The sequence below is a fragment of the Meles meles genome, chromosome 7 (genome assembly GCF_922984935.1).
Source record: "Meles meles chromosome 7, mMelMel3.1 paternal haplotype, whole genome shotgun sequence".
NCBI classification, from domain to species: domain Eukaryota; kingdom Metazoa; phylum Chordata; class Mammalia; order Carnivora; family Mustelidae; genus Meles; species Meles meles.
The window spans coordinates 18,005,608-18,018,941 of NC_060072.1; the positions used below are offsets into that span (position 1 = coordinate 18,005,608).

The 13,334-nt window shown below is 44.8% G+C and overlaps 1 protein-coding gene across 1 annotated transcript in view; it reads right to left on the reverse strand.

Moving 5' to 3' along the window:
• The window catches only part of STAB2 (stabilin 2), a 164,718-nt gene that overhangs the window by 49,802 nt on the left and 101,582 nt on the right, over window positions 1-13,334 (reverse strand). The window contains exons 35-41 of the mRNA XM_046013404.1: window positions 11,279-11,407; window positions 9,941-9,997; window positions 8,884-8,979; window positions 6,567-6,762; window positions 5,051-5,146; window positions 1,066-1,111; window positions 148-224 (exon numbers count right to left, since the gene is read on the reverse strand). Of these exons, the coding sequence (XP_045869360.1) occupies window positions 148-224; window positions 1,066-1,111; window positions 5,051-5,146; window positions 6,567-6,762; window positions 8,884-8,979; window positions 9,941-9,997; window positions 11,279-11,407 (697 nt within the window). The remainder of the gene's footprint in view (window positions 1-147; window positions 225-1,065; window positions 1,112-5,050; window positions 5,147-6,566; window positions 6,763-8,883; window positions 8,980-9,940; window positions 9,998-11,278; window positions 11,408-13,334) is intronic.

The following is a 13,334-nucleotide window of genomic DNA, read 5'->3' on the forward strand; positions in this document are numbered from 1 at the left end:
TTGCCATGGGGCCCCATCAGTAGCCTTGTTCCATTCAGGTAACCATCAGCAGCTGGTAGCGGCTGCCCATCCGGTCTGAAGGAACACAGACCTCTCAACAACTTGCACTAGGCTTGTGTCCCCCCAGCAGACCCCTTCCTTGCTTGCCTGTGCAAACTGTTCCATTCCCTTGGAATCCTGCTGTGCATTTGCAAGAGGCTGTACCATCTGGATTGAGAAGGCAGCTGCAATGAGAAAGGGCAAGGGCTATTGGTGGAAAACAAACAAATAAGCGAACAAACAAAAAACATAACAGTGTCCCCTTCATCGGCAGCATCCCAGATCCTGCTCCCACGTGGCTCTTCAAGGTCTTGCCTAAGCTTTGGAAGGAAGGTCATTTGTAGCACGGCCCCCACCAGGGGCAGCTAAAACTGCAGGGTGTGCACATGGAGGCATCCGCCCAGAGATAGGGAGGATAGCTACCCATCTTTAGAGAGCCACTTATGGCCTCGGAACTGTGCTTTGCACATTACTTTGTAGAACATACACAATATCCAATAGCTCTAACAAGCAGATACGATTAGTCCCATGTTATAGATGGAGAAACTGAGGCTTAGAAGCATAAAGTAATTGACTCAAGGTCATGCAGACATTGAAAAGGACAGAGGCCGATTTGAATTCATGTCGAAGTCCAGTTACTGGACTAATGAACCACGAAGCCCCTCTGGGAGTTAGGAGTCTGAAGGAGAAGCCGAAGTGAACAAGTAAGGCTTGGCGGTGAAGTGGGAGCAAGGTTGGATGAAGGTCAGGTGCCTGCCCTTGGCTTCTAGGAAAGAGTCTCTGTGGCTTGAACTGGGGGGTAACAGCTGGCATTCTTGCCAATAAGCCAGGTAACTCAGGGGGCAGCTTGTTTAAAAGGCTGCATCTGGCAGGAGATGGTGGCCTTTTCAGAGGGAATTTTCATTTCATACTTAATATTATCCTAACTCTCCAGAAAAGTTCTCAGAAAACGATTACCCTGAGGTGAACGCTTCTAGGAAAGGATCCCCTTTGCATTACCCCCAAAGAAAGTTCCCAGGTACGTACTTGGCACTCGTGTGGCATATCCCATTGCAGTCATCTTTTGTGATCTCTGAAAAAGAGAACCAGTTGTTGGGTCAGTCCTTTCATACTAAACCTACCTCAAAAACGTTCTTTGAGGGGCACCTGGGTGGCTCAGTGGTTTAAGCCTCTGCCTTCGGCTCAGGTCATGATCCCAGGGTCCTGGGATCGAGTCCCGCATTGGGCTCTCTGCTTGGCGGGGAGCCTGCTTCCTCCTCTCTCTCTCTCTCTCTCTGCTTACCTCTCTGCCTACTTGTGATCTCTCTCTGTCAAATAAATAAATAAAATCTTTAAAAAAAAAAACGTTCTTTGAGTACTTGGTGCTAAGAAAAGATTTAATTCCTCAAAAGTAATTTTATGCATCACGTGAACCATATAAAATTCTGTGACCTTGTAAAGCTTCTTTTGCATGGACTGCCAGGGAGCTCAGAGCCCAATCAGGAGGTCAGATATCCTGATGGAGTTGCCTACTGTGTGCCAGGCCTGCGCCACACAGTGAGGCTGCAGGGACAGTAAAACACAGTATCTGCCTTCAGGCTCTGGATGTCGATGCGTGTTCTTCCCTGGGGCCTGATTTTTTACTTTCCTTTTCTGTCTAGTTTTTCATCATTTTATTATGGGGTGAGATAAACAAGCAAAACCTAATTATAATGAATATTAAAAGGTTATTTTATTTCTATTGCATATGCAAAAGTAACCCAGGGCCGGGCAGGCACACAGCAGGTGCCTATTACCTATTAGCTCAATTCATTCCTAAATTTCCTGGAACAGCATCGGCTCTTGCCCTTGGATGCCCCCCTAACAGAGATTTCCCAGCAGGAGACGATCCAGAAAGAAATCGTTAGAGATGAAGAGAGAGCATCTTTTGGGGAAAATGCTTGTGTTAAGAGCCTTTGGGATAGAATCTCATTAAAGCTCGTTAAGTCACATAGAAGGTCTGGAAAGAGAGACTTGACTGTCAAAGTGGCCTGTTTTGTGTCAGAGAGAACAATGAGAGGCTCCAGTGGGCTGGAATGCGTGCAATGAGATTTTGTGCCTTTATGTTCGCTCTTCCTTGAGCCTGGAAATCCCTTATCTCGCCATTCTCTGTTGGTTGAACTCCCCATCATCTTTAGGTCCTCCTCTCTGAAAGGTGCTCTAAATCTTTGAGAACGTCAGTGAGCGGGTAGTGGTGACATGCTGTGCCCTTTTGGGTGGGATGAGGTGCCCTTGTGTGGCCTCAGTGATGTCTGCCATGAACTCGGGAGTAGGGTGTTTGCACCCGACAAAGGAGTTCTCTTCCTCGCTCTAGTCTACAGGCTCTTTCCTCTGGGCTCTCATGCCACCTGTTTTTTTTTTTTTTAAAGATTTTATTTACTTATTTATTTGACAGACAGAGATCACAAGTAGGCAGAGAGGCAGGCAGAGAGAGGAAGGGAAGCAGGCTTCCTGCCGAGCAGAAAGCCCGATGCGGGGCTCGATCCCAGGACCCTGGGATCATGACCTGAGCTGAAGGCAGAGGCTTTAACCCACTGAGCCACCCAGGCACCCCTCATGCCACTAGTTTTTGAACACTATTGAACATTTATTTCCACTTCTAGGCTGGAAACTCCCTGTGCCGGGTGTGCATGGAGACCAGCCTGGAAAACTGGGTGAGGGCCAACTGGTGAAGAGTCTTGTCCTCCACCCCTGCCAAGAGGTTTCTCTTGCAGTTAATGAACTTTCTCCTGGAGGCAACGAAGAACCTTAGCAGGTTGTCAAATCCGGGGAGGGGGTGGGAAGTACAATCTGACCTATGGCTATGGGCTGAATATTTGTGTCCCCTTTCTCCGGCCAATTCATGTCTTGAAGCGTAATCTCCAGGGGATGGTATTGGGGGTTGGGCCTTTGGAGATGGTCAGGTCATAAAGGTGGAGTGCTCACGAATGGGATGGGTGCCTTTATAAAAGAGAGCCCGGAGAGCTCCCGGGCCTCTTCTGCTGTGTGCGGACATGCGAGATTAACTGGCTGCAACCCAGAAGAGGATTCTCACCAGAACCTCACGGTGCTGGCACTTGATCTCAGACTTCTAGCATCCAGAACTGTGAGGGAGAAATTTCGGTTGCTTATAATCTATCTTGTCTGTAGTCTTTGTCATAGCAGCCCGAACTAAGACAGCTATGTTTTGGAAAGTTCTCTCTGGCAGCCATGTGGAGGGTGAGCTTGAGGAAGACTGGACAGAGGGCAGAGGGGCAGATCCCAAGGCTCCTGCTGGGAGCTGAGCAGCAGGAGGGTTGCGGAGGTTAGAATAACGTAGACATGCTAGCGAGGGAGTGAGGGGGCGGGTGTGGAAGGCCTGAAGGCCAAGTGGGAGGTTTCTAGATTGGGTGAGCCTGTGGGGTCTTTCTGGGTCTTTCTTCCCAGTAAGGAAAGCAGGAAGAGTAAGCCTGGAAGTCTGTCCTTGGAGCACCTTGAGAAACATCAGTGCAGGGGCTCCTGGCTGGTGCAGTCAGTTATGTGTCTGACTCTTGGTTTTGTCTCAGGTCATGATCTCCAGGTCATGGGGGCGAGTCCAGTGTTGGGCTCTGGGCTCAGCAGGGAGTCTGCTTAAGTTTCTCTCTCTCTCTCTTTCTGCCCCTCCCCTCCGCATTTTCTCTCTCTCTCAAATAAATAAATAAATCTCTTAAAAAAGAAAAAAAAAACCCATCAGTACAGTGTGGTTGGGGTTGGGGGAAATGGGCCTATTCAGATCCTGTCAGTGGGAAATTAAATGGATGTACTCTCTGAGGGACAGCTTGGCAATAAGCAGCAAACCCTTCGCCCAAAGTGCTAATTTGGGACTCAGAAATCCCATCTCTAGAAATGCTGATGAATGAATTAGTTAGACAAATGCGAAAGATGTATGCACGAGACATTCGTTGCAGCATTATGATGACAATAGAAAATTGGTTTCAGGGGCGCCTGGGTGGCTCAGTGGTTTAAAGCCTCTGCCTTCGGCTCAGGTCATGATCTCAGGGTCCTGGGATTGAGCCCCGCATTGGGCTCTCTGCTCCGCGGGGAGCCTGCTTCCTCCTTTCTTCTCTGCCTGCCTCTCTGCCTACTTGTGATCTCTGTCTGTCAAATAAATAAATAAAAATCCTAAAAAAAAGGAAAATTGGTTTTAGAGAGAGTGGTATAGTCATATAATGGAATATTATATGAAAATTAAGAATGATATTTATCAATATTTATTCACGTGGAGAGATATCCATGACATATTGTGAAATGAGAGAGTGGGCTGTAACACTACGCAGAGTGTGGTCTCATCCACATACGTTTATTACCTAGGAGAAGGATGGAAGGCTAATGTAAAAGATTAACGGTAGTTTGTTCCTGCTGTGGGAATGTATTTCTTATTTTCTTCTGCTTTCCTTTTTTTCTTGTTTAAAAATATACATTTATCCGAGAGAGAGAGAGTGTGTGCTTGAGCAGGGGGAGGGGCAGAGAGAGGTAGAAGAGAATCTCAAGCAGACTCCCCGCTGAGCGCAGAGCCCGACACAGACACCCCGAGATCATGACCTGAGCCGAAATCAAGAGTAGGATGCTCAACTGACTGAGCCCCCCACGCGCCCCACTTTTCTTTATTTTACAAACTTTTTGTGGGAAATAGGGCTACTTTGGTTGTCAAAGGAAGTAATAAAGGTGTCATTTCTTTTTTTTTCTTTTTTCTTCCTTTTTTTTTAAGATTTTATTTATTTCTTTGGGAGAGAGATGAGAGACAGAGAGAGACGGCAAGCAGTGGGGGGGGGCAGAGGGAGAGGGAGAGATAGACTTCCTACTGATCAGAGAGCCCACCATGGGGCTCCATCCCAGAACCCCAAGATCATGACCTGAGCTGAAGGCAGACACTTAATGGACTGAGCCACCCAGGCACCCCCTAAAAGTGTCATTTCTATTGTAGGAAGACAGAAATGTGGCTGCTTGGAAGCGGGGGCTAAGAACACATCATAAGGACTGAGAGACTTGCCCTTACCAGTATCGCATCTCACTCCCCGCCAGCCAACGTCACATTCACAGGAGCCGTCGCCCAAGGGTCCTTGGTTGCATCTCCCATGGACACAAGAACACACTAAGTGGAAAAGTGCCCACAGATTGTTAGCCCTCTGACCCATATTCTGGAACTCATTATCACTTACCATGAAGACACACTTCACACAAAGGGCACTTTACTCTCTCACTTGGTTCCAGAGAACCACTGTCTTTAATGGAGGGCTGGAATCACGGGAAGGGCAGGGACACAGGAGATCCAGTCAAATCACATCATAATTTGATAGAGACCACTGTTGTGGGACTGTGTAGCACTGTGGGTTCGCAACCCAAGCAGGGTGAGAGTGTCCTTAGCTAACATAGCGGAGGACCCAGCATTGTGTGCAACACCCAAAGATGGAACCATGTTGTTCCATAAGGCTTGTCCCCTAGTTTTATATAAACCTGGGATGGCACTGCTTTCTTTAACAACATAGAAAAGCCGATTCCTTTGTTAACGCAGCAGTGCCCCGAGCCTCTAAGAACTGGTGGAAAGCTTTGGGTGCCTTCCTCCAAGAAAAACATTCAGATTTGGGGCTTTGCTGGACCCCATGAAGGTCATCTAGGGATCACTGGTTAGGAAGACCTGCACAAGTGAAAACAGAAGACGCTTCCACATGACAGAAAGGGTCAGCACTGTGGTTGCAACTATATACGATATGGTCCAGCTCTCATGATTCAGTTATATATTGGTTTTGTCTGGCATGGAACGCTGATGACCAAGCAGTGATAAAAAAAAAAAAAAGTTCCGATGTGTGGTTTTTAGTGCAGGATAGAAAAAAAATGCCTTGTTTTCTCATCACGGATTAGGCAATTCCTCCTACGTGTGTGTGTCCTTGGGTACAAGGTCAGAGAAGGCAAACAGATGATGATTTTTGTGAAAACAGCTTAAAACAGGTGGCTTGCTGAAGGTGCATTAATAGAATAATCTTCAGGTAAAGGACTGCGTGATTCAAGAGCAAGGATGTGGGACCAAGCAAGAGACGTGTTCAAATCTCAGTTCTGCCTCCCGTCAGGTGTGACCTTAAGGGAAGTCATTCTGCTTCCCACTAGTCTGTACACTAGTCTGTAAAATGGGTACATAAGGTTCCTGTGTGGGTTAAACCAGACACTGTGCACAAAGGGACATTTCAAACTATCAAGCAATGTCCAAACTTGAGAGGCTAACTGTGAGGATCCGTGTGCAAAGGCAAACACAAAAACGTGTGGTTGGTTGGGCAAGGTGGAGGAGGAGATTGGGGGTGAGTTGGTAGGTCCAGTTAGTGACTGCAAATGTTTGGAAAACACTTCTTCTTTGCAAATTACACAACACCCACATTCTTAAAATTCACATGTTAACTGACGTGGGATTCCAGCCTGAGGGGTGAGCTAGGGCGCTGAGGGCCCACTTCTCTAACCAGCCCTGGGGCTTCGCTCAGTTGGTGGGGAGGTCCTGCCCAGTGGGGAGGGGGAAGGGCGCGTACCTTGGTCACAATGGGGGCCGTACTTGCCCTCCATGCAGGTCTCACAGGCCGTGCCTGAGAAGCCCTCTCCACACTGGCACACACCTGTGCCGTTCACTCCATCCAAGCAGATCCCGTTTCCAAAGCAGACGTTCTCAGCTCTTCCTGGGCAGGGCTGGCACTGGGGACCAAAGAAGCCCGCACAGCATTCTCTCGTCTGAAACCAAGGGACAAGGCTGGGCTCGGACCAGGCCCCACCTCCATCTCCCCGGGTTCTCTCCTGGTCAGGTTCTGGAGATCCTGCTGGTGGGGCCGGGTGTGCTGGGAACTTAGACAGCGCCTGGAGGGCGCCAGGGGCAGGACCCAGAGGGGAAGCAGAAAAGAGGGCAAGGATAAAGGCAAGCAAGAGATGAGGATGAAGACCAGCGGGAAAGGAGGCAGTGGGAGCAGAATGCAGAACGATGCAGCTGATGGGACTGAAGGAGATTGTGCTGAGTGAAATAAATCAAGCAGAGAAAGTCAATTATCATATAGTTGCACCCACTTGTGGAGCATAAGGAATAACATGGAGGACACCGGGAGAAGGAACAAAAAAGTGAATTGGGGGAAATTGGAAGGAGAGACGAATCATGAGAGACTGTGGACTCTGAGAAACACAGGGTTTTGGAGGGAAGGGGTGGGGGATGGGTGAGCCTGGTGGTGGGTATGGAGGAGGGTTCGTATTGCATGGACCACTGGGTGTGGTGCATAAACAATGAATCTCAGAACACTGAAAAAATACAGTTAAATTTTTAAAATTAGGAAAAAAAAAAAAAGAACAATGCTGCGGATACCAGCAGGGTGGGGTGGGAGGGGGAGCGGTCCAGGAGCCCGGCCCTTTCCTGGTGTGTTTCTCGCCCTTTCCTGGTGTGTTTCTCACTTCGGCATTTTAGAAATGAATCTCTTGTTTTGTTTTGTTTAATTTTTAATTTTAATTCCAGTAGAATTCACATACAATGTTATATTAGTTGCAGGTACACCGTATAGCAATTCAGCAATTCTATATAGTACCCGGCGCTCATCATGGTAAGAGCACCCCTTAATCCCCATCACTGATGGCTTTGTTCCTTTTTTAAAAACAGTATTTATTTATTTAATTTATTTGAGAGAGAGCGTGCACGCGCATGTGCTTGTGCGTCCACATGATGGGGGGAGGGGCAAAGGAAGTGGGGGAAGCCCGCTTGCCACACAGCAGGGAGCCCAACACAGGGCTCTATCCTCGGATCATGACCTGAGCTGAAGGCAGAAGCCTAGCCCACTGAGCCACCCAGGTGCCCCAGATGCCTTTATCCTTGAGGACACTAACACATATGTCTGCATCACTCAGTGCTCAGCACGGGAAGTGCTGACACCGTCTGTCACCATACAACGTTGCTACATGATTATTGACTATATTCTCTATGCTGCACTTTTCATCTCTGTCTTATTTTATAACTGGAAGTTTGTACCCATAATCCCTTTCACTGATTTCACTCATTCCCCCACCCATGTCTGGCAATGACTAGTTTGTTCTCTGTGTTTAAGAATCTGTTGTTTTTTGTTTGTTTGTTTGTCGATATTTCTCTCTCTCTCTTTTTTTTTTTGTTCCTTTGTTTCTTTGTTTTGTTTTTAGGTTCCGCATAGAGAATTACTGAATCACTGGGTTGTACGTGTGAAACAAATACACCATCGTATATTAATTATACTTCAGTTAAGAAATAAATGGGTGAGCATGGCTATGTTCCAATAACACATTTCTGGATACTGGAAAACAAGACCCAAATCCCCACAGACTCTTCTGCAGCTCCAACCTCTGTAGCTTGAAGGCCAAACCGTCTTGCTTCTGTAGGATAGGCAGAGGCTATGGCTAGTCTTCTAGGGGGAAGAGGCAGGACAGGAAGTTATAAAGAATTTTCCAGCAGATAGAGATAAAGAAATTTCCGGCAGATTCCAAAGCAGCAGTGCAGACATGCTTAGCTCTGGGGTCCTATTTTCTAAACAAGCAGGTGCAACTTCTCTTTCCTTAGGAAGCCAGCCGTCTCCTCTGTCCCTGTCGTGACAATGAGGAGGTCCTCCTAGGCTCTCAGTCCTTCACCATGCAATTGAATAATGGAGCTTTCCCCAGTTTCCTGACTTACGTGGCTGTCCAGAGTTTTCCTGCTGCCTCCACTACCTTGCATGACGATGACAATGAGGATGATAAGGAGGAAGAGAGGAGAGGCAGAAGGAATAGACAGGAAGCCATCTGAAAAGTGTGACATGATAAAACTTCCCCATGCTGCTGCAGGCATTGGAAGGGCGATTCAATCGTTATACTCACGATGATGGTTTTCACACATTTTGCCTGGCAACCAATGAACAGGGATCGCTTGCCCATGAAATAAATGGTATAGATACATCTCCTCATCTCTTCACCCTGTGAAATGGAGATGATTACTTCAGCTTTTGGGTGAGGGAGAAGTTCCAGTCTCTAAGAGCAAGTAGGTGGGGGACGTATTGCTGTTTCTCCCACTGAAATGTTCTGGAAAGTGAGGGGGTTGTCTTCCTGGAGCTGCTTTGTAAGTAGGAAGACACAAAAACACAGTATCGGCTGCCAGAACTGAACAGGTGGCGAAATCCAAATTATTATACCTTAAGGTGGTACTCTATAAAAAGAACTTTTGTCTAGAGAATGAACTCAAGTTCAGGAGAATTGTAGAGTGCATTAGATAAAATTATCCTGTAATAACAAGATTAAACTCTACTGTGAGAATCAGTGTTGGTATCATCAGAAATTCTTGTTCTCATGCTGTGAAAGGTGCATAAGCATCTATTTTTTGTGATGATTAGAACATTATCAGAAGTGGCTTTTGCAATAAATAGCTACAAGGAACATTGGTAATTAATTCAAAGATATGTTTACTTCTCCCAAGTTTTCCATCTGTTTCTTAGAGAAAGTTGTAACTTCAATTATAAAAGCAAATCAGGCAGGTGAAACTCATCCAGATGGATGTGGTTGTGGATATGGAGTCTGCCCTTCTCTGATAAGATTTCTTGCTCTTATCCTTAACAAGCTTCCAGGACTGAAAGATGCAGAAAGTGAAAAATCCCTTCCTGTATTGTATATTGACTGATGTGAACCCCAACTTCTATTTATATATTAATTAAAATTTGCTTTGGTCCAAACAAATGGATTCAAGACTTTAGAAAGATGCATATATGAAGGTAAAATGAAATTAAAACCAAGTACAGGAATTGTGGGCAGTGAAAATGAGATATGCTTGAGGTTCATTTTCTTTCTTTCTTTTCTTTTCTTTTTTTTTTTTTTGAGGTTCATTTTCTAATTTGGACCTCCTGGGATCTGGAAACTACTTAATTAAAGCAAACAAAATACTTACTAGTTGTTTAGTTCCAAATGGGCAGACCGGTTGCTGGAGACACTTTCCACATTTTCCCTTGGTAAAACACAGAAAGGCAAGGTGAACATTTCACCATTCTTACTTTTAGTGCCGTGAGGCTGCAGATGTTTTACAGACCTTGGAGCTGAAGGTTTTAGGATGTAGAATTGAAACTCAGAAAGATATTAGGGAAGTTCATCTGGGCAACACTTGGGAGCACCTGGGAGCTAAGGGCTCAGGGTGGAGATGATATACATTATTATAAAAGAAAGAGCGCAAGTTGAGAATGACAGACATTTTAAAATGTGACCCAGGCCTAGAACAGGAGGAGGACAATGTGACTAGTTCTTAACTTGGCCCCCACCAGACAGGATAATGTAGTTGTTCACGGTTCTGGCTCTGGGGCCAGACTGCCTGGATTTGAACTCCTTGTTTGCCACTTACTGGTTCTTTTTTTTTTTTTTTTAAGATTTTTAAAAAATTTATTTGGCAGACAGAGATCACAAGTAGGCAGAGAGGCAGGCAGAGAGAAAGGGGGAAGCAGGCTCCCCACGGAGCAGAAAGCCTGATGCGGGGCTTGATCCCATGACCTGAGGCAAAGGCAGAGGCTTTAATCCACTGAGCCACCCAGGTGGCCCACTGCTTATTAGTTCTGTGAACCTGGGTACATTGCTTAACCTCTTTGAGGCTCATTTTCCCCATCTCTTGAATGGGGATAATAATAGTACCTATTTTGTAGGGTGTGGTGAGGATGGCTTTATGCATGTAACATGTGTATGAACCCATATAAGACCATTATAGCAGTATAAAATACGTGCAGTGCCTAGCACTAAGTGCCCCCCGAATGTCAGCAGTTATTACTATTATGGGAAGATCCTACACTATCCCATGGACTGGAATGAAAACTCTCCATTACTGCATCCTCTGTTATACTGAAATAACGCATCTCTATATTTTCTGTCCCAGGAGACCAGGCTTGGGCAACACCTGCCATAGGTAGACCATCACCCCCTTCCTCTCTGTGCCTATGCTAGGTGTGGCATGTTTCTGTCTGAGGAAGACCATGGCTTGAGAATCCCGCTCAGTACAACTCTTTAGGAAAGTTCCCAGGCACCGAGGTACAATTCATTGCACTGGATTGTAAACCCACTGAGGGCAGGGATCATGTCTTATTTATCTTTGTAGAGTCAAATTGATTCTGCCTCTTTGTACATCAGAGATGCTCACTCAGTGTGTTTTTGAACTGAATTGAGATATCTTGATAGACAAACCTTATGCTTAAACAGTTAATAGAAAATGAAGCCAACAGGTGCATCGTTGGCCTTGGATATAACTTACTCGTACAATAGTAGTGTCGTTACTATCACATCTGTTCTTCTGAATTTCCAGAACTTTCCCCAAGCCATGGATCACTCCCTTGTCAGTGGCTGCATTGGTGTAGTTTATTGGAGCCTCATTTACATAGAGCTGTAAATAAGAGGGTTGAACGTGAATTGGATTATAGTGATTTCAAGGGAAACAGCAACAATAAGGATCAGAGGCTATCAATATCATAGCAATCTCGGAGATACTCCAGTATTCACCTGGAATGTAGCACTCTGTAGAGGAAAAATCTCTCCTGGGAAAGAGAGTCTAAGTAATGGTCCCGCATCTGGTACCATCTGGTTGTGTGACCTTGAGCCAGTTGCTTTTCCTCTCTGAATCTAAATTTCCTTTTTTTTTGGAAAAGGAAGAGACTGTTCTAGATCATCTCTAAGGTTTCTCTCCACCCCTCCCATTAGTCGGTTTCTGGCTGTTTGAAGAATTCTGAATCATGATTGTTATGTGAGTCCCTTCGGCAAAATGGCTCCCTGGGCGTGCTCCCCTGTGCTGTGGACTGGTGGTCCTGGAGGTCTGAATGCCTTCCAAAACCAAGGCATGGAGAATGAAACTCATTGGCCTTTCCGTACATCTCTATGGTAAGCTTGTGAGCAACCCTTAGAAAGGCCAAGTGACTGGTATTTAAGACTAAAAATAATTAGCATTTTTTAAAGTGTTTTTGTTTGTGAAAAGGATTCCACCAGATACTCTCATTTCCCAGTGTGTGGCAAGTGCTCAGATTTTCTGCATTATATGCTGCTAATTCAACTTCAACTTTGAGTTGCAACATGTTTTGTTTTGATTTTTTTTAAGGGGAGGAGGCTATCTTAATGATTGAGTAACACAAAATGTGAATCCATCTATGCGTTCATTAACATAACTAATATAATTGGGGAAAAGCGTTCTTTCAAGAATTGGAGTGTGTGTGTGTGTGTGTGTGTTTGAGTAGGTGTGAGTTGGAAGAAGGGGGAGTCTTTATTGTACTAAGATAATGTTAAGTTTGTATCCAATAAGGGTTTAAAAATGATTCAGAACATCCCCAAACTCCCCACAGCAGCAATATTAAAATGACTCTTTCAGGAGCTGAAATTTGAACTCTTGTGGAATGTTAAAGCTATGATTTACTTGGAGTCAGGTGAATTTCCATTGGGTGCTGAGATAAATCATGGCCGAGCTCCACAGAGGTCTTCTAGCGTTTGTGTAGATTTGGAAAACTAGTAAGGAACCTTACAGGTGCTGTCAAATGGTGGCTGAAGCATGAACTTCCAGAATTCTGAGAAACTGAACTATTTTAAAAATATCAAATGACAGGACTTCTGCTGCTATCATACTGTTGGTTTGGCCTTCAAAACCTCTGAATCATTTTCACTGTGAGATGTCCCCAGAGAATTATGGGCTGCATTACAATTTTTACTTGCACACAAGTTTTCTGGGTTAGAGAGATTTTTCTTACAACTCCATTGTCCTAAGAGAAAGTAAATGAGTTACCAATAAAAGCAAAACCTCTACTGTGGGATAGAACTATTTGTTTATTGTAACTTAAAGCCTCGTGTAAAATTGCTCTCGATCAAAGAATTTCCAAAGAAATGGAAAATAACCATGACAGAGTTGAAATGGATTCAACTAACTGCATTAGAAAATTCGTCTCTATATGATGAAGTAAGAAATGATCAGATAAAAACAAAAAAAAATTCTAAGATCTTTACCAATAAAAAGTTGCCTTACTAGGAAATATAAGAAAATATATTTAAAAGGATTTCCTTGAAGTTATTCCATAACAGCTGGGATTATTTGCAGAAGTCGGAGAAAAATATTTGGAAGTAATGAGGAGTTAGGTTCTTTTTTGACTCAAGCGTGTTGAAACAAAATGTCCACAAAATTTCACGTGTGATTCAGTGATGATACTACTGAGAACATTGTTTTAACATTGCGCTTTTTAAAAGGACCAAATACTATTAATGCTAAAAAATGTCCATGATTAAACTTTCTTCCTCTTAATATCATGCCTCGTTTATCTTAAACAATAATCTGTTTT